Raw genomic sequence first — 26,825 nt, 5'->3', positions numbered from 1 at the left:
CCTGAAATGAAGGCTGCAGACCATGAAATGCAGGGAGGGAGGTTATTTGCCAGAAGTACAGGCTTTGTCAGAATTTGTTGCTGTAAATAATTTCAGCATAGTTGTAATCTGCTCTGCTATAATGTAGGAAAAGAGCATTAGCCGAACTGTGCCCAGTGGATTGTGGCCGGTTTGATTGGGCTTTGGGAATAAAATGTATGATCTGCATTGTAACCAATACCTCCTGCAAATGAATTCAGGGATGGAGGCAGCTGAGGTTTCTTTTCAGTTCACTCTGAACTTGAATACAGATTGTACTTCTTTTAAGTATTGCTCATTGTGCTGTCTCTCAATTTGCTGCTCAGTTACTGAGACGCCTAATGCTGCTAAGCACCGTTGGTGGTGATCAGCGGAATTTATGAAGTGGGACAATATGGTGGGTCTGGCAGGGGGCATAGCAAATGGCCGAATCAGCAGTAATATCATTTGATGGAAGAACTAGCATCTGCTAGGAATGCACAACAGAGGCTGACAATTTAGGATTTACAGATAGCTAAATGGAGAGGGCGTGGGGGAAATTCTGCGTTTGAATTAAAACTTCTTTGATTCTATGGAAACCAAAAGTAAAGATGAGACCAAGGGTCCATCCAGCCAGGCATCCTGTCTTCTGACAGCAGCCAATGCCAGGTGCCCCCAGAAGGAATGAACAGATCAGGTAATCATCAAGTGATCTCTCCCCCGTCGCCCATTCTCAGCTTCTGACAAACAGGCTAGGGACACAATTTCTATCCATCCTGTCTAAAATACATTGATGGACCTATCCTCCATTTATTTTTTAAAATCCTGTTAATGTCCTGGCCTTCACAACATCCTCTGGCAAGGAGTTTCACAGGTTGACTGTGTGTTGCGAGAAGAAGTACTTCCTTTTCTTTGTTTTAAACCTACTACCTATTAGTTTCATTTGGTGACCTCTATTTCTTATGTTATGGGAACAAGTAAGTAACTTTTCCTCATTTGCTTTCTCCATACCAGTCATGATTGTATAGATCTCTATCTTATCCCCCCTTTGCTCCCTCTTTTCTAAAAGTCCCAGTCTTTTTATCTCTCTTCATATGACGGCTGTTCCAAAATTGTTATAGTTTTTCTTGCCCTTTTATGAACTTTTTCCAATGCTATGATATCTTTTTTGAAATGAGTTGATCACATCTATACGCAGTATTGAATATGTGGGCGTGCTATGGTTTTATATAGAGGCAATCCGATATTCTCTTTTTTATTCTCTATCCCTTTTTTTTAATGATTCCTACCATTGTTTGTTTTTTGACTGTTGCTGCATATTGAGTGGATGTTTTCAGAGAACTATTCACGACTCCAAGATGTCTCTCTTGAGTCGTAATATCTAATTTAATCATTTTGTACATATATTTGGGATTATGTTTTCCAATATGGATTACTTTGCCTTTATCAACATTATAATCCATTTGCCGTTTTGTTGCCCAGTTACATAATTTTGTGAGAGCCTTTTGAAGCTCTTCAGTCTGCTTTGGTCTTAACTATCTTAAGCAGTGTAGGATCATCTGCAAATTTTGCCACCTCACTGTTTACCCCTTTTTCTGAGTAATTTATGAATATGTTGAATAAGATTGAATCCTGCAGGACACCAGTTACCTCTCTCCATTCTGAAAACTGACCATTTATCCCTACCCTTTACTTCCTATCTTTTTACTAGTTATCATTCCATGAGAGGACCCTCATGACAGCTTACTTATCCCATGCCTGTTTACTTTCCTTAAGCGCCTTTGGTGAGGGACCTTGTCAAAGGCTTTCTGGAAATCTAAATACACTATATCCACTGGATCCCCCTTATCCACATGTTTGTTGACACTCTCAAAAAATTCTAGCAGATTAGTAAGGCATGATTTACCTTTATAGAAAACATGTTGACTTTTCCCCCACAAATGATGTTCATCTATGTGTCCGACACTTCTGTTTTTTATTATAGTTTCAACTAATTTGCCTGGTACTGACATTAGACTTACCAGTCTGTAATTGCCAGGACCACCTCTGGAGCCCTTTTAAAGATTGGAGTCACATTTAGCTATCTTCCAGTCATTTGTTACAGAAGCTGATTTAAAGGATAGGTTACAAACCAGTTAGTAGTTCCACAATTTCACCTTTGATTTCTTTCAGAACTCTTGAGTGAATGCCAACGGGTCCTGGTGACTTGCTACTGTTTAGTTTATCAATTTGTTCCAAAACCTCTTCTAATGACAACTCAATCTGGGACACTATTTCCAAGCAGTCCACCTATCGTCACTTCTTGGACCAGATCCTGTGCTCCATTTAGGACTAAATCAAGAATTGCTTCTCCTCTTGTGGGTTCCAAAACCAGCTCCTCCAAGAAGCATTTAAAGTGTCAAGAAACTTTAATCTCTGCATCCTGTCCTGAAGTGATGTGTACCCAGTCAATATGTGGATAGTTGAAATCCTTCTCTAATCTCCCTTAGCATTTCACAGTCACTATCACTATCCTGGTCAGGTGGGTGGTAATATATCCCTACTACTATATTCATATTATTAGAGCTTGGAATTACTATCCATAAAGTTTCTATGGAACAGTTTAATTCATTTAAGATTATTACTTCATTTGAATCTGTTTTCTTTCACATATGATTCCATTTCCCCACCAGCACAACTTGTTCTGTCCTTCCGACATATTTTATACCCAGGTATTGCTGTGTTCCATTGATTATCCTCATTCCACCAAGTTTCTGTGATGCCTATTTTATCAATATCCTCATTACAAAGCACACTAGTTCACCCATCTTATTATTTAGACTTCAAGCGTTTGTATACAAGCACTTTAAAAACTTGTCACTATTTAGCTGTCTGCCATTATCTGATGTGATTGAATGGGACTCTTTTTCATGTGACTGTTTCTCATCAGACCTTACCCATGTGTTATCTTATCTTCCATTCTGTCCTCTATACTCAGGGCCAGCCCACAATATTTTGGCACCTGAGGCGGGGAGCTCAAATGACGCTCCCATGCCCCCTTTTCTCCTGCCTGCCTATTATATTTCTTTTGCCCTCCTTCCTTCAGCACAGCACTTCACCATCTCTGTGCATCTAGAGCAGAGAAAATACATATTCACAAGCAGCAGACACAATTTTCTACACTCTGGGTCCTAGTGGTGCTCCCTCACAGTCTGGCACCTGAGGCGGCCACCTCAGTTTGCCTCATGGTAAGGCCAGCCCTGTCTATACCAGGACATAGAGAATCTCCTTTTATAGACTCTCCCCTAAGGGATGTCTCAATCCATGTGCTTCTCCGCACTACAATGGTTTTGATTTTAAGTGCCATCAGTCTGGTTCCATTTTTGGTTTAGGTGGAGCCCATCCTTCCTGTATAGCCATTCTCTGCTATCAAGAGGCAAGCAGATCATGAGCTGTGTTCTATCTAAATCTCCTGGTTCCTGCCTCTTCCTCCATACTCTCCATTAGAGTGGCTTGGGAATCCCATATGAACTGGGGGAAATTTTATAACAAGCTCACAAGGGATCAGTAATGAAAGAAAACCACTTCAGTTATTGTCTGTTAACTGAATAAATAAACTACCTCTGTTTGCCTGTTACTAAAGACAGAGCTTCAAATTTCTGAGTTAGCAATTATCCTTAATATCTTCAGTTTAAATGTTGGACAGTCTTTATATTCCAAAGTGGGCCTTAAAAATGAACCTTTTTATTCTCATTGGTGATAGTCTCTTCCAATTAAATGCCCATGTGAAACACTTACACCAGTGGAATATTTATCACTGTGATAAAAACTCAGATGGTTCCAGCCTATTATTTTTGGCATGAGCCTGTAGCGATTAGCCTTTATATTCTGTTGGTTTTAGAGCAAATCCCACTACTGAGAAATGGTGTTTTGATGACTTCCAAAGGGGTGACTGAGTTTGATCCTATGTCTCTGCCAAGATACTTGATTCATTTTTATACTGGAATAAATGAATGACTTGGTATAGCCCTGGCATGGAAATTACAGCTATTGAGAGTAAAAAAGAGCTGTTGTGTCATCTTGACCATTCCAAGATCTGTCCCCAGACCTGGTGGTGACAATCGTGCATTTGGAAAAGGCAGCACCATTTCCCAGTGTCAGAGAAACTGACTTTACCTGACCCCTTCTGAGTAACTTGGATCAGAAAATGGAGAAATTTCCAGCAATTCTGCAGTTGTAAATGTTTTTATGTTTGTAAAGTGGAACAAGGCGCTTTGCTCCAAGGCACAGGGTGGGCTAACCTGTTGTAATCCAAGGCATTGAAGTCAATTTTAATGTGGTTGACATGGGATAAGTACAAAAAAATCACTCGTCGTAATGTCATGGTATTTCTTCACCAGATAGTCACGTGAGTCGTGTCCTTTTGCTAATATTTTGGTTGTAGTACAAAGAGCTGTGTTGCAAGACAGTGCACAGAGCCCAATGCTTAGCTGTCTTTAGCTAGACAGAGACTTTTGACCAGTACCCATCACCATGGTATCTGAGAGTTTTAATCCTCTGGGATAAAATCTGTACTGCTCTGAAGTTAGTGGGGGATTTGCAATTGACCACTGAGATGCAATTGTGTGCTATAATGTGTACCCTGGAATTCTTCTCTTGCCACCGTAAAATAGACCTCCCTGCCAGGTACAATCACTGAGTCACTGGGGTGGCCTGCTGACCCTTAGTGAGACAGCTCCAGCCCAGCTGGTTAGTCAGAGGTACTCAGGCAAGATTTCTGAAATGCTCTTTAATTAGAGTAAAGATTCCCTATTAGCAGAACTAAGTTCTTTGAATGTAACAGTTCTCAATTCACATGTTTGTAACAAAATACTGGACAGAATATTCCCCACTTTCTCACTCCCACCTGCCCCCTGTTTAGGATTCTATGATTACCCTGGGATTGATGCTGACTTTCCAGATCCCCAAAGCAACATGTCCTTGGGCAGTTTTGCTGGTGTTTCTGGCATAGTAGAAGTGGGCAAATGCAGAACTTGGGTCTCAGCTGGTCAGGGAAGGCAAAAGGGCCTTTGAAATGGTTTACAGATGTGACCTTGCCATTAGATGTATAGTGCCAGCTGGTGACAACCTGGGATTTTTAACTGTTGCAGGGTCTCCTTTCAAGCAGGGCAGAGTGTTGTTCCTTTGAAACTACTCAGTAGGGTATACATCTGAGGCCGGGGGTGCTCTTTTAACAGTGAGAAGTGGTATGAATACCGTTTCAAAACGCTCGAGCCAGTTGGTCATTTTGGAGGCTGGCTGTTTGGTGTAGTTTGCCAGGGTGGCTGACATGGGGGTGAGTTTTATAAATTCACCTTTTAACACATCTGTCTCCCATGCAGTTGTTTTGCTGGATTCTAAGGAGTCGCAAGCCGAGTTGGGCTGGACATCGCATCCGTCAAATGGGGTAAGTGACAATGTCCACAGATGTGCTCTGTCGCTGTCTGTCTATTGGTACTCTCCCTCTACGCATGCCATGAATCTCTTCTGGCTCTGCCCAGTGATTCTGCGCTGTCTGCATTGATGGGAGTGGCTTTGTGGCTGGCTGCAGCAGCTGAGTAACATCTCTTATGGAAGTGCATTCGTTGGGGGCACCCTTTCAAAGGGGCACTCTTGGTCCGTATGATCTCCTCAGGGGTTTCAAATGCCATGTACGTGCCGAGGGCCTTTACTTTTCGCTGTTGCTCATCTTGACGCATATCTGCCTTCAGCCTAGCATTAGACTGATGGGCAGACAAGATTCTTCTTCAAATCTAGATCCCAGAGGTGAGCTGCGAAGCAGCGACGTGTCTCCATGATGTGAACAGCAGGCTTGACAAGCTGACACAATGCCGCCTTGTCATGAACAGCGATGTTTGTCAGTCCCAGACAGCCGGGGAGAGGAGTGAGCGATTGTATTGATTATGTCAGAGGAACACTGCAAATTGAGCATAGCTCATGAAAATGTGGTTTACATTCTTGTACTAAGGAAATGAACTCAAGTCAATTAAAGCTTTTATCTGTAGTTCACTTTCCAGGCTAGTTTCCTTAAGGATTCATTATGTTTCCTGACGAACAAAAAGGCAGGATATCAGGACATTTTGGGCCGGGGGAAAGCTTGACCTCATATGTATGTATATGTAACTCCTCCATGATTTGTAGTTTGTCTAAGTGAATGGCTAGGCTGCTGCCTGTCTGTAGCAGTGTTCACTTTTATCCGAGAGGGAAAATCAGTGAAATCAGATGTTTCCAGCTGCTCTTAACTCCCTCTTCAGAAGTGACACTGCATGTTTGGACCTTGACTCAGCTGCACTGGAATGTGTCCGTGGCTGGGAAGAAACTCCATTATGGGGATTCTTTGGTAATCTCACTACAAACTCTGCCACCCGTGTAAGGACCCGTGTACACCTCTCAGATCACTTCTCAGGGCTCTGATGATCTGATCACCATCTCATCAATCAACACTTCCCTGGCTGCTTCAGGGAAATGCCACTTCACTTAAACTTGGGTGAGTTCATTCCTTGAGAGTATTAGTGTCTTCGACCTGCTTTCAGGTCAGGAGATGGTCCCTGGTTGGTTTGAGGCACCTGGGCTCCTTCATTCCCAGCCATATGTAGTTTCTTTTGATGGTCTGGATCTACTCGGTAGTGTGAGCTGCTTCTGTGTGACAGTGCAAATTCTAGCTATCTGGGAAGGTAAAGCCAGGAGAGACCGTTGGCCTTGGGCACTTCATCCCTCACTCTGACCTGAGTTGCTCAGCATTGCCAAAGCCATTCCAGAAAGAGCGGTGGAGTCCTTCCTTCTCCTGCCCACCAAATGACAGACAAGGCGGGTCTGATATTTCCTCTTTTCTTACTCTCTTCCCCTCTCCTCCACTGATCTCTAATTAGGAGGTGGGTAGTTTCCCCACTGGAAAACTAATTGCTGTTCCTCTGTATTAAAAGGGAGCCTGTGACCTAAAGCTAGTGGAATTGCAGAGAGCCTGGCAGTCCCAACCTTCAGAACAGTTAAGGAGGTGCTTGGGGAGAAGAGGTCAGTCAAATGGCTTTGGAAGCTGGCCCTGATAAAACACTTAATTATGATATGGGTAACTAATAAAGGAAAAGCCATTGCTAGCCCCATGGGAGTGAACTGGGGTATTGTGTGTCTTGACGCTCGCTTTGCAGACAAGACTTCCCTGGCTGTTACAAATTAGGTCTTGTTTTAAACATTAAATCCCGTGCCCATCTTCTGTTACTGGCTGCATTTCTTCCTCCTACATATTGAGATGCTGGAAAGCACTATGGAGTGTTGATGCTGGGATTTATGTATTCTGTGGGCTTTGGGTTTTTTTTAATGCCTTTCTAGAATGATACACGCGTTAGGGAGGGTTAGTGGCTCTATTCATAATGAAAGGGGTTTTACTTGGAAGACTGGTTCTCACTAAATAGCAGTTACCAGACATGTGTGTTCTCTTTGTAGTGGGAAGAAATTAGTGGAGTGGATGAAAACTACAAGCCAATTCGTACCTACCAGGTGTGCAACGTCATGGAGTCGAATCAAAACAACTGGCTGCAGACAGGCTGGATTGCCAGGCGCAGTGGCCAAAGAATCTTCATTGAGCTGAAATTCACCCTGAGGGACTGTAACAGCATCCCTGGGGTGGTGGGCACATGCAAGGAGACCTTCAACCTCTATTACATTGAGTCGGATTCTGATCTGGGCCGCAGCATCCATGAGAACAAGCATACAAAAATCGACACCATTGCTGCCGATGAGAGCTTCACGCAGGGGGACTTGGGCGAGCGCAAAATGAAGCTGAACACGGAGCTGAGGGAGATTGGGCACCTGAGCAAGAGAGGCTTCCACCTGGGCTTTCAGGATGTGGGTGCTTGTGTGGCTTTGGTTTCCGTGCGGGTTTATTACAAAAAGTGCCTCTCCACGGTGCAGAACTTGGCGGTGTTTCCGGACACTGTGGCAGAAGCAGCATTTGCAACCCTGGTGGAAGTTAAGGGCACCTGTGTCAATCATTCCGAAGTAGACCTGGATAATCCTCCCAGGATGCATTGCAGTGCGGAGGGGGAGTGGCTGGTCCCCATTGGGAAATGTACATGTAGTGCTGGCTTTCAAGAGAAAGATGGTGTCTGTGAAGGTAAAAATGGCCATTTGTGCTCTTTCTACTTCAGGCCCCAATTAGTCCATCTAATTGTTACTGTGCCCATCACCCTGGTATCAGTGCACATTGTAAACAAATTTAATTTCATTTTGTCAATCTTGTGTTGTGGTTATTTTTTATTTAGCTTGTTACAATTTATTAATCCAATAAGCAGAGCTTAATATAGGGACTGGTGAAGAGGTTATATGTTTTTTGTGGTGGTGGTTATTGCACTGTATTGATTGATTCAGCAGCATCTTTGACTAAATAGACATGCCAAAGGCTCAGAATAGTTTCAGGTATTTTGCATAACTTTGTACATACCATAAAATGACTCTAGAACATTAATATCCCCATTGTCATGCTTTACACTCAATAATTCAGTGACTTTATAACTTGCAAGGTTACACTTAATGACAGCTGTAAAAATGGATATAACCCCTACTTAACTATTGTCACTTTAATGAGTCTGATGCTGAAATTCACTTCAGTCTTTCTCTTGTAAAATGAAGGTGAGAGAGAAACTCATCATTACCAAGGGGCTGAATGAGCCTGGGGGCTGGTGTAGTCCTTGGAATAAGTGTTTGGGAATGCTTTTGGAATGAAAGAGGATTATTTTCTTAATGTCTTTTCCTTAGTACTTGGTCAGTACCTAATATCAGCTGGCATTATAGCAAATGCTTCTGTAAATCAAGTTAGAAATGTCAGGGTAGCTAAGATCCATCTCTTCAAACAATTTCAAGAGCAGAATGCTTTGAGAGAAGCGTTATCTTTGCAAAAGCTAGGAAGTTCTTGTTACCCTTTTGTCATAGATCTAGTCAAGTATTGTGGGGTTACATCCCCCTCCAGGAAGCCATTCAATATACTGTGGTCCCCCTGAACCCTCCCATTGAACCCGTCTGGGTTCCCTCATCCTGTCCTTACTATGCCGGGTCTTCAGGCTGCCTTCAGCATGCACCCAGCTGTAGAATCACACAGACCCTGCATCCAGCTCTGAGGGATTGGGGGATGTTGGAGACTCAGCTCAGGGATTGCCCAAGACTCAAGTGTATACAACTTCTGGAGTGTAAAGCCAGAATTACATTGTCTTGTGCTATATAGAGATCTGTACGGCATAAGCTCATGACATTTGCTCCCTCCCTCATTGTGGAGGAAGATATGCACAGCTCCTTCCCCAGTTATGAATTATAAAACAAAATGGTTGTAGAATAAACAAATCAAGTTTATTATCTGCAAAAAGTAGATTTTAAGTGATTGATTATAAGGGATCACAAACGGAACAAAGTAGATTACCAAGCAAATAAAACAAACTTTATATGCTAAATTAACTAGCTAATAAAAGCAAATTCTGATCCTAAATGTTGTTTTATGAAGGTTACAGAGTTTCTTGAATGTAAACTGCATGCTTGTGGCTTAAATCTCCAGGTATTTCTTTCACAGGCTAGATTTTTCACTCCAGGGCTCAGCCTCCTCCCCCACATCCTCCCTGCTCAGTTCCTTTGTTTTTTCAGCAATCTCCTTTCTTGGCAGTAGAGAAGAACGAAGATTAACTCACTCCGCATTATCTTATCCCCAGTCTTAAATGGGATTTGCATGTGGTGGGAATCTTTGTTTCCCAGTTTGATCTTCATCCCCTCCTGATGGAAAAATACCAGCAGTTCAAGATGGTGTTCGGTACCAGGTGACGTGATTACCTGCAGTGTCAAAGCAGCTTCTCAAGAAGGTGGGAGGTTAGCATCTTCAAAGTCCCATTGTCCTTCCTCAGAGACCATCCTGGCTGATTGCCTGCTGTCTGGTGGGTGTTCCTCAGTTAAAAACACAGTTGTAATTGTTACATAGTCAATATTCCTCACTTCAGATGCAGAAATGATACATGCATACAAACAGGGTAATCACATTCAGCAAATCACAACCTTTCCAATGATACCTTACGTGACCCTCTTGCATAAAATACATCTTAGTTATGTCATATTAATATTATGACATTGTTATAATAGGAAAATGGGGTGTAGCACACATGTCCCTTCTTGGGCACTCCCCAGATTGCTGGGAGGGGAACCTACTACTAGATCCTGAGTGCTTGAGGCCTAACGAGTCCAGGTACTGCCCTTAGTGTGAGGTCCCAGCATGCAGAGCCTCAGTCAAGCAGTCCCTCTTGAGAGCTGAGTCCTCCATATCCAACAGTCCAGCCCTTGTCATCAATGCTGACTCTTCGCACCCATATCCTCCCATAGGTTAAACACACTCTGTACCAGAACTCCCATCTGTATGAGTATGCTGGGTCCACAGGTTAACATTTCAAGTGCCTGAGATGGCTGAAACACAATGCACATACAGACTTTGCATAGGACTTTAACATGATTCTGCTTTGCTTAATTATACAAGAACTACACCGATCTACCCGAAAATAATAAACTCTCCATGCTTTTGGCTGCCTTAGTTTTGTCCCCATTCCAGACCATTGTTTGGCCTGGGGTCAGTCTTCCCTGGGAGTCTCTTGGGTCCTTTTGCAGCGTATGTTTGTTTTCTTCACCATGGAGCCTCTCTCTGCTTCTATCTAGCCAGATTGGCTGGCTTTAAGTCATAGAATCATAGGTCTGGAAGAGAGCTCAGGAGGTTTGACTTTGGTTGGTCAGGATCTTTGAGTTTGGTTGGTCCCATAGCTCACCTATAATGGAACAAGCAAGCCTCATAAGCAAAGGCTGAAGGAACTGGCTATAGTTAGTTTGGAAAAGAGATTAAGGGAGGGGATACGATTGCTGTCTTTAGGTGCTTGAAAGGCTGCTATAAAAAGGATGGAGAAAAGTTGTTCTCTGTTGCCACAGAGGGCAGGGCAAGAGCCAACGGGTTCAAACTCCAGCATGGCAGATTTAGATTAAATCTCAGGAAAATCTTCTTAAGTGTAAGAACAGAAGACCAATGGAAGACACCCCGAGGGTGCATCTACACTGTAGTGTTTTTTTAGAAAACCCGCTGTTTTTCCAGAAAAACAATACTTGTGTTCACACTGCTATTGAGTTCTTTCAACAGAAAGTCGAAAGAACGGAGAGGTTTTACTGACAGCGGTACACTTCATTGTTTGAGGAAGAAGCCTTTTTCCGAGAGAACTTTTTCAGAAAAAGGCATGTGTGGATGCAGAAGAGGGAGCTCTTTCGAAAGAAGAGGCCTCCAGGAAATAACACAGGTGCCTAGGTGGCCAATCCGTCCAGACTAATCACAACTTAAATGTGAGAGAGCGTCCGCATTGATTGGACACTATCTTTCGAAAAAGCACATCGCTTTGTTGTTGCGCTTTTGCTGTGTGGACGCTCTTTTTTTGAAATAAGCTTTTCCGGAAGATCTCTTCCGGAAAAGCTTCTTCTAAAAGAAGCTTGAAGTCTAGACGTAGTCTTAGGGAGGTGGTGGAAAACTTCTTTACTGGAGAATTTCAAAAGGAGGCTGGATAGCCATCTGTCTTTGTTGGATTAGCTGCAACAAATCCTGCATGTTGCAAACACTAGATCAGTGTTTCTCAACCAGTGGTATGAGTACCCTTGGGGTACTCGAGAGAAGTCGGGGGGGGGGTACGTCAACACAACTGAAATTTGGAGAAAACTGAATTTTTGTTTTAAGTTTTACAGAGTTTTATTATTTTTGTATTTTTTTACATCCAAAAATGTCATCACCCGGCTGGCTACGATTGTTTAAACAAATGTGTTGCAATGGTAGAAAAAAAATTGTGTGTGTCTGAAAACTGTAGATACTGGGGGTACTTATACATTTGTTGGGTTTTTTTGGTAAAAAGGGGTACTTTATAAAAAAAAAAAAAGTTGAGCAACACTGGACTAGATGACCCTTGTGGTCTGTTCTGATCTTGTGATTCTGTGCTTCTAAAACTGACGTTCTCTTTAAGTCTGCAGTGGCTCTGTAGCTATTACTCACATGTTTCGCTCTGTTTCTGGAAGGCTACACAGGGCTTCAGAAATCGCACTCAGGGAAGAGGCAAGAGGAAGGAGAGGAGGAGAGAGAGAGAGGACGTAAATATGTCCCGAAGTGCTAAGCTGTAGTAGAAATGTACCCATGCGTTAGAACGAGCTCTCCCTAAGGATAACAGTTAAGTTGTCAAATGAATACTTGGCGCCATGCAAACCTTAAATTTCCTTTCCAGGAAGCAGTGTGCCAGCCATCTAACTCTGCTCCCTCCTCCTCCGGAAGGCAGGAAAGCCTTTAATGGTGCTCTTGGTAGTAGTTATTCACTTAATGCCTTCTTTAAGAAGACCATAATAAAACTATTGAATTGAAATCTTGGTATTGTTCATTGCTTCAGTGCTTGTGTGGCAACTTGCCATGCTCTTCCCATCTGTTTGGAGTGGGGAATTTACATAGCAAGTCCCAGAAGGCTTTTGCTAATGTTTCAGGTTTCTCTGTGTTGAGTTTAAATAATTCATATTCTCTTAGGAAAAATATTTGAAGTAATTTAATGGACATAATTAGGCTTTTTTTCCCCCCCGTTCACAGAAAGCAGGTCATTAGTCACTCTCTGCGGAGCTGTGTCTGATGTCTGGTCAAATATCAGAAAATAATTTTAAAAGTGGAGATTTCTTTAAGTCTTGCATTAGCATAGTGCTAAGTGAATAACACTGAAAGATTTACGATAAAAGTATCCAAGGCAGCAGGAATTCTTTGGCAAGGACAAACATTTTTTTAGCTTCACTTGAAGGCAAAGAAACATCAGTAGCTTTTGGGAGATGTTAAAATCGACTGGCTGTGCAGCAAATCGGACTGTATTGCTCTGCTCCGAAGTTCTGTTCTGAGAAGGGCCCTACTCTAGTTTCAAGTTTTCCAGGGCCTCCTGCCAGGTTCTCGCGCTCGCTGTCTCTAACAGCTGGGCTGTGTCTACACTGGTAAGTTTTTCCGGAAAATCATCTGATTTTGCGGAAAAACTTGCCAGCTGTCTACACTGGCCGCTTGAATTTCTGGAAAAGCACTGACGATCTAATGTAAAATCATCAGTGCTTGTCCGGAAAAACTATGCCGCTCCCATTCGGGCAAAAGTCTTTTTCCGAAAGACTTTTGCCTGAAAGGGCCAGTGTAGACAGCATAGTTCTGTTTTCCGCAAAAAAGCCCCGATCGCGAAAATGGCGATCGGGGCTTTTTTGCGGAAAAGTGCGTCTAGATTGGCCACAGATGCTTTTCCGCAAAACGTGCTTTTCCGGAAAAGCATCCTGCCAATCTAGACGCGCTTTTCCGAAAATGCTTTTAACGGAAAACTTTTCTGTTAAAAGCATTTCCGGAAAATCATGCCAGTGTAGACGTAGCCCTGTGGTTTTGCCTGTTAATGAGAGAGAAGCAATTCCAGCCCATCTGATGGCAGGTCAGCCCAAGCAGGCATGCTCCTGGGGCACAGCCGCTCTGCCTTGGGAAAGCAGGAGTTGCTTTTGGACCTATACCAGAAGTCCTTTCCCAGGATATCGTGGTGGTTGCAAGCTGCAGTGCTGATGTGAGGGCTGTGGGTAAAGACGGCGGCCTGGGGGGAAGAGTGTGCCATGCAGTCTCTCACGCACTGAGCTGGTCTGCTAGAGTGTTTGCCAGTTTTTCGTCTTCTCCCAAGGAGAGGGCATTATGTGAATCTGCTGGACTAGCCCTCTTCTGTCTGTTGAACATCCCACCTCCCCGCTTTTCCCTCCGGGGCCATGGAAATGTGTGACGTGGCTGATTTGTGATGAATTGCTCTGAGGCGCCGTTTGTCTGAGGGTGTTGTTGTCTGAGTTGGTGCCATGTCTGTGAGCCAGGCCCTCGCTCTGTGAGGTGACATGTATAGAATCTTAATCCTAATGGGCTTCTCTGGTTCGTTCTTTGCTGGCAGCCAGAAGTACCTGTGTCAGGGCTGTTCCCCACTCTGGCACTCCGAGTGCAGAAGGTGGGGGACCGCAAGAGACCTTAAATACCTTGCCTCTGTAGGTGCTGCTTACCAAAGCTCCCCAGAGTCACAGATTCACTGACTTTTGGGGGAGGGTAGCTGCCACCAGCAAGTGAAACGAATCAAAACCCCTCTCTTCTTGAATCCAGGAAGAATCCACTTGGACTTCTTCCAGAGAGGTACCCCCCAAGCTCCTTTGCCACAAGAGAACTTGAAAAACAAAGAGAAAGCAAACTGCAGTCTCTGGTAGCTGACCTCTTAGCCTTAGGCATGCATGCACACACAGAGACCAACCTCCTGCTTCTTTCCAGGACACAAGAATCAAATCTTTGCCTTAAAAAAGGTGATTTTTATTGGCAAAACCGAAAGCTCTACTTGAGAGAGCATACTTGGATGCTCAGTGTAACAGAGCAACGGAGTAAAACAAATTAAAACACAGAGAACATCTCTGGGTACGTGTGGAGGGGAGGCATAGAGTCACACAGAGAAGTTTAACCAAACTACCCTGATGGTGACTGAAATACACCTTTTCCCTCTACGCATGATCCATGCTGCTCTGTACCTCAAGGCCCACTCCACTGCATGTCCAATATTTTTCTATAGTCATGGTCATTCTGATAACTGCATCTGCTCCCTCCAGCCCTTAACTTAGAAGACACACAAAGGAAGAGCAGACCAGGTATCTACATCCAATTCAGATTTCAGCACTGGAGCCCATTGGTTCTTCTGGTCCCCTGCCAACACCCTTGCTCGCTATTTGTGTTTAACCCCTTAGTCACCGAGTGCTGGCCAGCACTCCTCCTATCCATCCGGGACATTTCCCAATTAAAACTGGGATAAGCCCAGGGACAGACTTTCTTTTGTCATGGAGTGCCTGGCATTTAGGAGCTCCTTGGCCACTCCCTGTTTCTTTTGAGACCTTGTTTGACACCTTCTGACTGTATCTAGTGATTGGGATTTGCTGGAAACAAAGAGCATGTCTGGGAGTACCGGTCACCTGGCATTGTGTCTACAGTGAGCTCCCTGGGGCTGGGGGGAGCAGCGTGTGTTCCAAGCAGGAGAGGGAGAATTGTGCTCACAGGGCTACTGCACTATCATGCAGACTGCCCAGCTGAGCTTGTGACCTGCTTCTAGGGGCTGTAGTGAGAAGATGCCACGCTGAGAGAGCCGTTCAGGCAAGAGGCTATAAACGTACCCACAATGTGACTGCTGAGGGCGTAGTTCTGTGTGCTTTGCTGGCCCTGGGCAGCTGACAGACTTGCTGAGCGTGTGTGTGTGTGTGTGTGTGTGTGTGTGTGTGTGGAGGGGGGTCCTGTCTCCCACAAGGGACGGGGTCTCGGTGGAAGGGGTGGGGCTAGGAGCTAGCCTCTACCTGCCAGCCTTTCAGCATCACCTGGAGCTTGCTGCCTGGGATGCTAACCATGGCTGCTGCCTAATGGAGAGGGCAGCAGGAGTCCGTCAGCTCCTTGTTACTTCCTCGCTGCACTTCCCAGGACAGCTGCTGATCACTGTGAATGGAGCTATACGGTGATAAAAAGCCATGGCGTGCCAGCCCCATCCAGCCTGCTGTGAGCACTGGCAGCCCGAGTGACCTCGCATTGTACCTGCTGATGCCAGCCTGGATCTGGCCCATGTCTTCTGAAACATGTGGAGGCATCTGGGGCTTAGACAGAGCAATGAAAGTATTGGAGCAGCACTGCCAGAGTTAACATCTCTGTAGCAGCCTTAAAGCCAGCTTCCCAGCAGCGGCAGTCTGTCAGTCAGGACCTGCTCCCTCCCCCTCCCCCCCGCCTTTGCTCCTCTCCCCCTACCTAAACCAGGCCCTAAAGTTTCTTCTAATTGCTTCCTTTTCCAAATGGCTCTTGCCTGCCCTGACTCTGATGCTGTCATGAACAGCACGTGCACCTACACTGCGCCCTGCGGGAAGAGTGTAGAGTGAGGCAGTTGTAGCAATGAGGAAATGACACCGCAGCCAAAGCTGGCTGTGCCTGAAAGTGTGTGTTGCCCTTCACAGATGAAAGTGCCAGGGCTGAGTCTTCACTAACAGTGGCACTGGCTCTGCTCTGGATTGGCCTTTAAAAACGAGCCCTTGAAGACTCATGAGTTAACTCCAGACCCAGGTACCTTTCCCAATAAATCAAAATTTCATTTGAAAAATCTGCCCCGTGCTCCAAATCACCACACAAACGAAAGGCAGATTAGATTGTTTTAGATTCATAACTGCTGGGTGCACAGAGCTCATGGACAGGCATGTTTGATTAACTCTACATCAGAAGAAAAAATAAATGGGGGTAGGGAATGAGAAATATACAAACAGGCCGCCCCCCACGGACAGTAACATCCTTTGTGGTTCTGTTAGGTGATCTTTAAACCTAAGCCACAATGACCCAGTTTGCAAGCATGTTGTGCTACATTCAAATCAGTGTCATGTTAACACCAAACGAGGGTTGGGGTCTGTAGAAGGGTATCAAGCCTTCTGGTCAGTTTTATTTCCTAGCTTGCTGATCTGTACCTTTTTAATTGGGTGCTGTAAAACTGGGCATTAAAGTTGTCTCTGGCAACACAGAAGGGATAAATGAGAGTTGGATAAAATGAATGGGGCAAAGGCATGGGCTTTGGGTGGGGAGGGTGCAGAGCTTAACTTGATGTGGTAGAGAAGGAAGTTCTTTTAAGACATGCTTTTCTCAGTGGGGAAGACTGATTTCTGCCTCTTCTTGAATTTGTAAGGCTTTGTTCTAATTAGATTATACTTATCTGCGGGTTGAACCTCTCTAGTTCAGCACCCTTGGGAGCTGACCGATGCCAAACCAGAGAATTTGCCAGACTACGGGAGGTCAATCCTGTTTAGCAGCATTTCCAACACTTTACTGCTTACTGGGCTTTTAGAAGACATTGAGGGGTAAATCAGAATGAAATATCAGCACAGAACATTGAGCCCCAGGACTGGTGGTTGTAAAGAAACTTTATGGGACTGTGGAAAACTTGGCCACGCCCATGGTAAGTGGACATCCGGCTCACTAAAATCATGCTGGACCATGAATGTTTCTGGACTAGAGAGGTTCAACCTGTACTGAAGTCATCGTCCTGAGGCAGCATTCATGTCTTAGCACAGTAATCAGCAGAGATTAAAAAGAAACTAATAGGATGTATAGCATATGCACTGATCACTGCAATAAATCCAGATAGTTTTGCTGTTTATCTTTCTGTACAGCTCCTTTCATCCTAAGGGATCCCAAGGCATGTGGCAAACTTTGTACCTTGCTGCACCCTATGCTCGCCTGCCCCTCTCTCGCTGGCCACTTTCGCTTTCATGGCCAGAGAGTGTGAGAGCGTGATGACATACATCATTCTGTCACCTGGCAGAAAAAAAGTGTGTGTGTGTGTGTGTGTGTGTGTGTGTGTATAGATAGATATAGATACACATACATACATATACACACACACACACACACACACAGTGAAACCTTTGTTATCCAGCACTCTGTTAATCAAAATACTTTAACATTGCCCCCAGCCACAGTACTGTCACATCTTCAGGCACACAGGTCTGGCTTGGTTTACCATGATTGGCTTGACAATTTTTTATTTACGAAGTACTAATCATCTTTAACTCAAAATAGAAATGTGAGACCAACTGCCTCACACTACAAAACTACCAATATTAAAAACTTGAATTTTGCTGCTATTGTCATTGGTTTTTCCTGTGTTGATAAGACCCTCTGATATCCAGCACGCATGGGGATTAGGGCGTTCCAGTTTGTGTGTGTGGGGGGGGGGAGGGGTTAGGGGCGCGCTACCTTCTCAAATAAGATGAGGTTTTGTCACCACAAATACATTGAAGATATTCTTCTACTTTAAGGTATCTCTGCATCTGGATGCTGCTCTCTGCTTATCTTGCTTTTGAAATCTAGCTCTGGTGATGGTATAGTGAGTAAATTAAAGGGTTTATTACACTGTCCACTGCTACCTTTTCCCTCACAGGCTCCGCAGTAGCTATGTCCTTTTACCCCAAATATCATGAGTCTCGTGCTTTGGCCCCTATGTGTAATTAACTTTCCAGTGTATCTCATATCTTTCATGTATCTGAAGCTCTAATGTAGAGACTGTGCCTGACGTTTGTTGTAAAATTGTCTCTTTCTGATTTGTCTTCTACATCCTTCTCTTAATATCTGCAAGGAGAATTTCAACAAAGCCCAAGGTTAATATTTACCAGCTAGATTTCTTGCAAATGAGACAACTTCAACCAGAGGGTGAATTAATATGATGGAGACCAGTTTCCAAAAATAGCTGTCTGCCACTTTTCTCTTTGATAGAAACATAAATTTGTGCTGTAGCTGAGTTTTCTTTTCCATTTATTTCTGCCCAGTTTTGACAGCCATGGTGGGAGCTGGCTGCACGTTAGTATTCTGCTGGGCTTGCAGCAGGCTCTGGAGAAACAGCCTTTTTGTATGTAGTTCTTGCTTTACCTCCATCACCTGCCAGTCAGCATCTTTTTTTGTTTTTCCCTAGTGGGCTATGATCTAATTAGCAGGCAATTCCACAGGCTTTAGGACGCCTTCCTTGTGGGGATAATGGCACTGAAGCCAATTTTAGGAGGGATGTGGAATTTTTACTGCTTTGTCAGGATTTAAAAAAATCCTGTTAAGAGTGAATTTAGGTGCTGGTGCAAAGGGTCAGCTTGACAGCTTGGGAGACTAATAGTCTCTTGCTGCAGAAATCATGCTCTGAAATGTCCCTGGCCTCTGTTTGCCAGAAGCTGGGAATGGGCGATGGGATGGATCACTGGATGGGTCCTAGGGATGTTAACAAGTGGTTAATTAAGTCACCTTGTTACAGCTGAAAAATCTCAGCAATTATACCATTACACGCTGTGGGCTCTGCAGTACCTGCGCACCAGCTCCCGCCTGCTCCCAGGGAGTGGCTGCCACCCTGTGCTTCTGGATCTGTATCAGAGGCAGCAATGCAGGGTGGCAGCCAGCTCCCCGGGACCGGGAACCTGTGTGTAACCATTAACAGTAACCCATAAACCTAGGTTTATTGGTTCTACTATTACATCCCTAATGGTTACCTTTTCTCTTAATTCCCTCTGGAGGCCCTGGCATTGGCCACTATTGGAAGACAGGATCCTGGGCTAGATGGGCGTTTGGTCTGACCACTAGAGCTGTATTATGTGTGGAACAGGTACAGGCAGGGCAGTGGTACTACCTGCTCCTAATCCCTTGATCTGCCTCAGTGTTAACCTGCGTATCACTGACATTCAGCCATATCTTCTACCTGCTATAGGAGCCAGTGAGATGACAAAAGGGGCAGTCTACATCCCAAGCCACCTGTGCAAAGAAGCTACCTGTGAGACGTGAATGTCAGGGAAGTTTTGGGCGGAAGGAAAGACAGAATAGAATATGCCAGGATGTGACCTATATTATTAAATGCAGCAATACTTCTTTCTCCAAGTGCCTCCATCACTAATCCTCTTCCCCTTCCTTATCCGTAGTGCACTGAAAGCAAACCTGAGACTGCCTGTGGCCAGACCAATCCCCCATTTACACTCTGCATTTGCTGCTTCTATAGCTGTCCTCTTCCTTCTTTAGATTTAGTCATTCCTAGTGCCAGATCACTAGGTCTTTTCCTTAAGCAGTGCTGACGAGAACTCAACTAAAATCAAATCTTCAAGTCACGTTAATTAGTCAGAGGGTATGTCTACACTTGCACCCACTTTCGAGAGACGGATGCAAATGAAGACATTCAAAATTGCAAATGAAGCCGGGATTTAAATATCCTGTGCTTTATTTCCATAATCGCGTTATGGCGCTATTTCGAAATAACAGACACTGTTAAAATGTGGTTATTTCGAGAGAAAACCCTTCTCTCAAAATAACTGATAATCCTCATTGTATGAGGAATAAGGGTTATTTGGAGAGAAGGGTTTTCTCTCCAAATAACCACATCTTAGCGTCTGTTATTTCAAAATAGAGCTATTTCGAAATAGCTCTATAACGTGATTATGCAAATGAAGTGCAGGATATTTAAATCCAGGCTTCATTTGCATTTTTGAATGGCTTCATTTGCATCCCTCTCTCGAAAGAAGATGCAAGTGTAAACATACCCAGAGTCTTGACATTAAGGCCGAGCCTACCCTTAGAAAGCATGGCTAGGACATAGATGGGTGTCTGTGAATGCTGGGAAGAGCAAACACCGTCATGCTGTACAGAAATGACTTTAATATTAATGTAACAAAGAAGCAGGACATTGACTGTCTTTGCGCTCTGCACGCTGAGGTTCGGTGCTGAGTACCCGAACCTGCTAAATTTTAATCCGACTTTCTAACTGATTTCCACAAGGGAATAGAGCCTGGGGTTAGCCCAGTGCTTGGGAACCCCGCTAATACGATGCCAGTTAGAAATGGCCATGCACACTTAATAAGATAGGGCACCAACCTGCTGGGGTGACGAGTTAGTATTATACTTTCTCTAGGAGGTTTATCCGGCATTACTCGGGTCCTTAACTAAGTTTTGTCTTTCTTTGTTTAGATCATTGCTCTGGGGTGGGGCGGGAATGAGATGGTTCAGTATGCTGGCTGCCCTGGGGAGAGAGAACTACCCCAGCCCTCTCGCACCGCAGGAACTTGGGGCCAGGGGGAAAGAGCTTGTTCATGGCCACTGCAGCTGGCACAGCTGGGGTGACCTCCATCTGGGGGAGACACAGACGAACAGATACATAAACAAACTTTTTGAAATATGCGGTAGATAGCTGTCCCTTTCTCTACCCTACCCCCTGCTGGCCCAGTAGGGTTTTAGCTGTACCGGTTCCCATCTCTGACTCTTTGCTGCCTCCCTGTGGTCATTCTACAGTATAACTGTCCCTCCTACCAGAGCCCTCCCTTTCCATTTTATGAAAAACACTCGAATTCCAGGCACATCCCACTGTCCTGGCATAACCAAACCCTGCCCTTGTTTTAAGTTAGGATAAGAGAAAGCTGCACTCCAAGGGTGTGTCTAGACTACAGAGTTTTGTCGACAAAAGTGGACTTTTGTTGACAAAACTATACCTGCGTCTACACTACTGCTGAGTTCTGTCGACATAACGTCGACAGAACTCAGCAGTTTTGTCGACGCTGGTAAACCTCATTTTACGAGGCATAACGCCTTCTGTCGACAGAGTTCTGTTGACAGAAGGTGTTATTGCATGTAAACTGTCCTTTGCGTCTACACTACCATGTCGACAAAGCAGCTTGCTTTGTCGACAGAACTGAATGTAGTCTAGACACTCTTTGTCGACAGAAGCTTTGTCGACAGTATCTGTCGACAAAACTTCTGTCGACAAAAGCCTATAGTCTAGACGTACCCCAAATGTGTGGTCCTAGCTCTTACCATTTGGAGGAGTTCTTGAGCAAATGGACTCTCAGACCAGCACGCTTCTAAAATATATAATAAGACGAGGGTCTTTGCACGGATCATGTATACCTTTCTAAAATGCACTCTTGTATGTCCTGGGCTTGGAGCCCCTGGTACTTGCAAAGGATTTTAGGGACTGGGGGCTTAACTAGTGAGCCACTCACCTAATCTCGCGAGAGAGCCCTCTGATTTTCCCTTTGCTTGTTTAACGTATTGAATGAATTACTGTGCTAACTGCAGCCATGCTTACTACAATGGAGCAGGCTCTAGAGACACACTGTCAAACGTGTGATGGTCATGAGCTCTGTGCTGCGCTTATAGGAGTTAATGCGGAGGAGGAAAACGTACATAAACGCTCTCCTAATTGTTCAGGGTGATGGTAGCACTAAGCGCTGCGTGTGGGCCTGCTTTGGTGTTGAGGGATATGCTTGTCCCACAAGTCATATTGGCAACTTCCTGGCCGCAGTAGCTCATTATCTAAACTGTTGTGGGGTAACCGGTGTGAAACAAATTCTCTTCTCAAGTTGCCGATTGGATTTTTGAGCAGCACATCGGACTTGACGCAGACATTAATTCACAGACATTAATTCAGTGTGTGAGTAATTGCAGAGGTTGCTTACTCGCTAATAAAGCTACAGCAAAGAATGGCCCCAGTATCTACTTAGCCAGGAACTTGGGCTGGAACAAAAATCTCTTAAATATGGATTTTTTTCACCTCTCTGTTAAGACTTGTTTGCATTATTTGGGGGGAGGAGAGTCTTGTGGTTCCCCCTACTAGATAGTGGCCATTAACGCTGTCCCACCCATATTTGATTTCTGTAGAGTGGCTGAATCTCAATCACCAACCAGTGGGAAGATAAGCGTGATCAGGGACATACTGGGTCTAATCCTTTCAGAATGGGGGTGGAGCATAACTAACCACACTTGTCTAAGGCCTTGTCTACATGATGAGATTAGATCAGGTTGTTTTTTTTAGCATCCGATTGTGTAAAGTCCAAGGTGCAGGTCCCCACTGTGTGCAAGAGTTTGCTGTAGTACACCTCCAGTAGGGTGGCGACTGTCGACTTGGACGATTATGCACTGCGGATAGCTATGCCACAGTTTCTGCTGCCCCTTTGAGTTCTGTGTTGGGCTCCCAGTGCCTGATGGGAAACAAATAGTGCAGTGAATGGTTTGGGGTACATGTTGTGAGCCTCCCATGGTGCACTTTTCTCCTCCCCTTCTTGAAAGCAAGAGGAAACAGTTTTTCTACACCTTTTTCCTTGGCGATCCATGCAGAAACCATAGCAGCACAAGCATGGACCCCATTCAGCTGCGAAGTGCTGTGGTAAGCATTGCAAACACCTTGCCCATTGTGTTGCAATATGCCCTGAGCTTAGCCAGGGACTGCTGGAGCAAGAGAGACTATCAGGCGGGTGCGACCACAGACACGTATGAAACCTTGAGTGGAGCAATCGACAGACAGCAGCAGCAGTCAATCCCGTTGCCACAGTGGAACGCCGGTTCTGGTGTCGTGAGACGAGCACAGACTGGTGAGACTGCAGAGTGACGCAGCTTTGGGACGATGACGCAGTGGCATGTGTAAGGCTACTTTCATGGAACTTTGCAAATTGCTTTCCCCTGCCCTGACACGCAGCAATACCAGAATGAGCCCGGCTCTGACAGTGGAGAAGTGAGTGGCAATAGCCCTGTGGAAACTTGCAATGCCAGACAGCTACGGGTCCGTTGGGAATTAGTTTGGAGTGGGGACATCTACAGCAGCGGCTGCTGTGATCCAAGTAGTCAAGGCGATCAAAACCCTTCTGCTGTGGAGGGTAGTAACTCTTGGAAATTTGGAGGACCTAGTGGGGGGCTTTGCCGCAATGGGGTTCCCTAACTGTGGTGGGGTGATAGATTGAACACACATCCCTATTGTGGCACCTCACCACTTTTCCAAGGCACACACAAACCACTAGGAGTTCTTCTCAATGGTGTTGCAGGCACTTGGGTGATCACAAGGGCCGTTTCACTGATGTCAACGTGGGATGGTCGTGAAAAGTGCATGACGTGCTCATCTTTCGGATCTCCGGTCTCTTCAGAAAGCTACAAGATGGAACTTTCTTCCCACACCAGAAAAATAACATCAGAGCAATTGCAATGCCAATAGTGATCCTTGGAGACCCAGCCTATCCCTGGCTTTTGTGGCTCATGAAGCCATACACAGACAGTTTGGACCACAGTAAGGAACAGTTCAACTACAGGCTAAGCAAGTGCAGAATGGTGGTTGAATATGGTTTTGGACATTTAAAGGGAGAGTTTCATCGTTTTTAGGACTTGACAAACGGCGGTGAAAACCTCTTGCCAGCCCCATACTGCGCATGCACGAGACCTGCATTGTGCTGCGCGCGCTGCCGGTAAACGGGGCGCACGGCTGAAATCTACTCGCCATGGGCGAGTAGGTTCTATAGTTTGTCGAGCCCTGATCATTTGACTAGGTTAGACCTCAGTGAAAACCTCATTCCCATTGTTGTGGCAGTCTGCTGTGCACATCATAATATCTGTGAAAGTAAGGGGGAAAAATTTGCCGAGGTTGGTGGTAGGTGGCCAAGGCAGAGCACCTAGCCTCTAATTATGAGCAGCCGAATACCAGGGCAATAAGGAGAACACATTGAGGGGCACTGCAAATCAGAAAGGCTTTGAAAACTGGTTTTGTGAATGACCAGACCGCAGTTTCTCATGTTGCTCTTAATGAGGTGCTCCCTGCATTGAACGTGCTGGCCTGTCACCCCTATTCTCTGCCCCATGTAACACAAGCAATAAAGATTCAGTTGTTGAAAAACCATGCATTTTTCTTTAGGGAACACGGGGAGCAGAGATAGAAAAAGAGTTCAGGGTGGGAACTCTGAATCACAGGTAAGGGAACAACAGCCTTCTGTTCTGAGACACATCCCTGGGAGTCGAGTGGATGACTGCTCTTGAATCCTCCCTCCCCCGCGGATTCTAGGGTGCCCAAGAGGGGAGACTATAGGACTTGGTGAATAGGGCAGGCAGATCAGCATGGAAAGGGTTCTTGTGCTCCATATGCTTCTTCCGTGTTTCTACCAGTTGCATCAACAGCCGTTTGCTGCCACGTGAGCATCAAGATCTCCTCCTGGGTCTTGGCTTCGAATTCCCTGCACGCTCTCCTCATGCTCCGTTCACGTGTCCTGCATCATCGTTCTCCTACATGCATTTAATGGTGCCCTCTCGATGGAGGTGGATTGCATTTGCTCATTGAACATGTCATCCCAATTAGTTTTTTCCCACCTTCAGATCTGTGCTAGCCAAACAGCTGAGGGGACGGGGGAGTGGGCCACAGACTCACTGTTGCACCCACTGTCATGAAAAAAGGGAAGGGCAGACTTTAGAGACTATGCATTGTAGAACACAGAAGCGAATCTCTTACCATGGAAGAACGTCTGTCCAACTCAAGAGGGATGTGTTATGTACCAGGCCAAAGTTATGTTTTTAAGTGCCTACGAGGCAGCATGTACAACACGCAGATCTTAAGAGAGCAGCCGGACTTGGTTTGGTGGCAGGCACGGTAAGAAACAGGTTGGGGCTTTTACGCTTTTGTTTTGAAAGCATGCGCGGTACAGTGGCTGCAAACTGTGGGACCAATGGGTAGGCCAGTGTCTGCATTTGCAAAGTGCCATGGTCATGAGGGGGTGTGCCTGGAGGGGGGCCCAGATGTGATGCCAGGGCAGGGGCTCACACAGCCACCATGTGTTTGGCACTCCCCATTTGCCAGGGGAGCGCAACTTTCCCTTTCCACTGGAGCCTGCCGGTAGGAAGGGGGGCTGGGCATGGTGGCAGGGCAGGAGCTCACGCGGTCAGCAAGCCATGTGTCTTGGGGATGAGCAAGCAGAGGTGCATAGCTTCCCCTGTTTCATCCAGGTTGCCATGGGCGACACCCGTCTTCTCCCAATCGCCTGGACCGTATGCTGCAATGCTTTGTGGTTCAGTGATGCCAGACCACTTACTGCTGGCTTGGCGTGGAATGGTGGCCTTCCATGGAGGATGGAATAAGGCCTTCCCAGAAATCTTGTGAGAAGGGTGAAAGAGGCCTAAGAAAGCTATTCAGTGGTAACTACCCTAGTCCCTGCTGAATGATGCCTTCATAATTGAGGCCATGCAATGTCTGGAGGAGGGGGGCAGCCTGGGTTTTCTTTAATGTCACACTCTGCTCAGATTGTGTCATGACTGTGTCTATAGTCCCCTTTCCTGGGCTGTAACCCTGCAAAATCAGTTGTCGAGCAGAGCATGAGAGGGTCTGTATTCCCTATTGCACCTCACTGCAAAGCGGCTGTGTAATGGGGTCCACCCTTCATGCAGGCACCTCTTGGTGGCTGAGGGGAATCTTACAATCTCTATTCACCTGTCTGCGGGCGAAACAACATCCAGCTGGCCAGAGATCAGGCCTCTTCTTTTACCTACCCCCCTGCGTGTGGTTTTTAGGGGGTCCTGGGAGGGGAAGGTTGGACCCAGGCTCGCCCAAGCCTCTGGGTCCCCTGCCCAGGAACCCTATAAGTAGCAGTTACCTGCTGAGTTTCAAGTAATTAGTTGCTGTCACATCCCTGGGCCACTTCCCTGGAATGCTGTTCCATCCAGCCCTTCTCTAGAGCCTTGTCATTGAGTTCTCCTTGACCGGGGTTCTGCAGAGTTCTCTTTGGCGTCTTGGTTAGCTTTTAGCTGCAGGACCTGGCTCCAACCAGGTACGATGCCCGTCTCCCGCTCAGAGCTGTCTAGAGTGCTGGTGTTCCCTAATCAGCCCTGAGGTCTGCCTGGGTCAAGCTCCAGGAAGGAGCTGACCGGCCCTGGCCTTGCAGCTTCTTTTATATCAGCCTGCTGTACCCTGATTGGCTGCAGTGGAGACTGCCACTCTGTTCTGCTTGGAGGACCTTTCTACTGCTCCTGTTGCTGGCCAGGGTGCTGACAGGCCTCCAGCAGGGATGTTGGGCTTTGTCCACCCCATCACACTCTGCAACAGCAGGACTGCGTTTGAACACTCTTCTCCCTACAGAAGAGTGAACTCCTCAACCTGCTGTTGGCTTTCGAAGAGCACGTTGCCCCTGAGAAGGGCTGCACAATGTTCTAGTGTCCCTGCTGATCCCTGAAGCCAATGTTTCACCCCATTGTCTTTTGAGCATGTACTGGGGTATTTGTACCCAGTGTGTCGCTTTCCTGGGTGTCTCCCTCCCACGGTCCCCCCCCCCCCCATTGAATTAGATTAATACAGTCCTGCAGGAAATTCTAATAAACTGGTAAACTTTAACTTCCCCTTGCTTACCATGTCCCATTCAGTGTTCACATTATTATTTCCTTGCATCATTCTTAGAGGACAATTCCAAGACCATTGCGTGCACAGACAGAAGTGACATTCAAGAGC

General features: G+C 45.6%; 1 protein-coding gene across 1 annotated transcript in view; it reads left to right on the top strand.

Annotated features, from left to right (window-relative positions):
* The window catches only part of EPHA10 (EPH receptor A10), a 147,453-nt gene that overhangs the window by 13,967 nt on the left and 106,661 nt on the right, over nt 1–26,825 (top strand). The window contains exons 2-3 of the mRNA XM_075908666.1: nt 5,358–5,422; nt 7,456–8,125. Coding sequence (XP_075764781.1) covers nt 5,358–5,422; nt 7,456–8,125 — 735 coding nt within the window. The remainder of the gene's footprint in view (nt 1–5,357; nt 5,423–7,455; nt 8,126–26,825) is intronic.

This window comes from Pelodiscus sinensis, chromosome 25, assembly GCF_049634645.1.
Source record: "Pelodiscus sinensis isolate JC-2024 chromosome 25, ASM4963464v1, whole genome shotgun sequence".
Taxonomy (NCBI): Eukaryota; Metazoa; Chordata; order Testudines; family Trionychidae; genus Pelodiscus; species Pelodiscus sinensis.
Note: the sequence above shows the minus strand (reverse complement) of the source record. Positions and strands in the feature narration are given on the sequence as shown.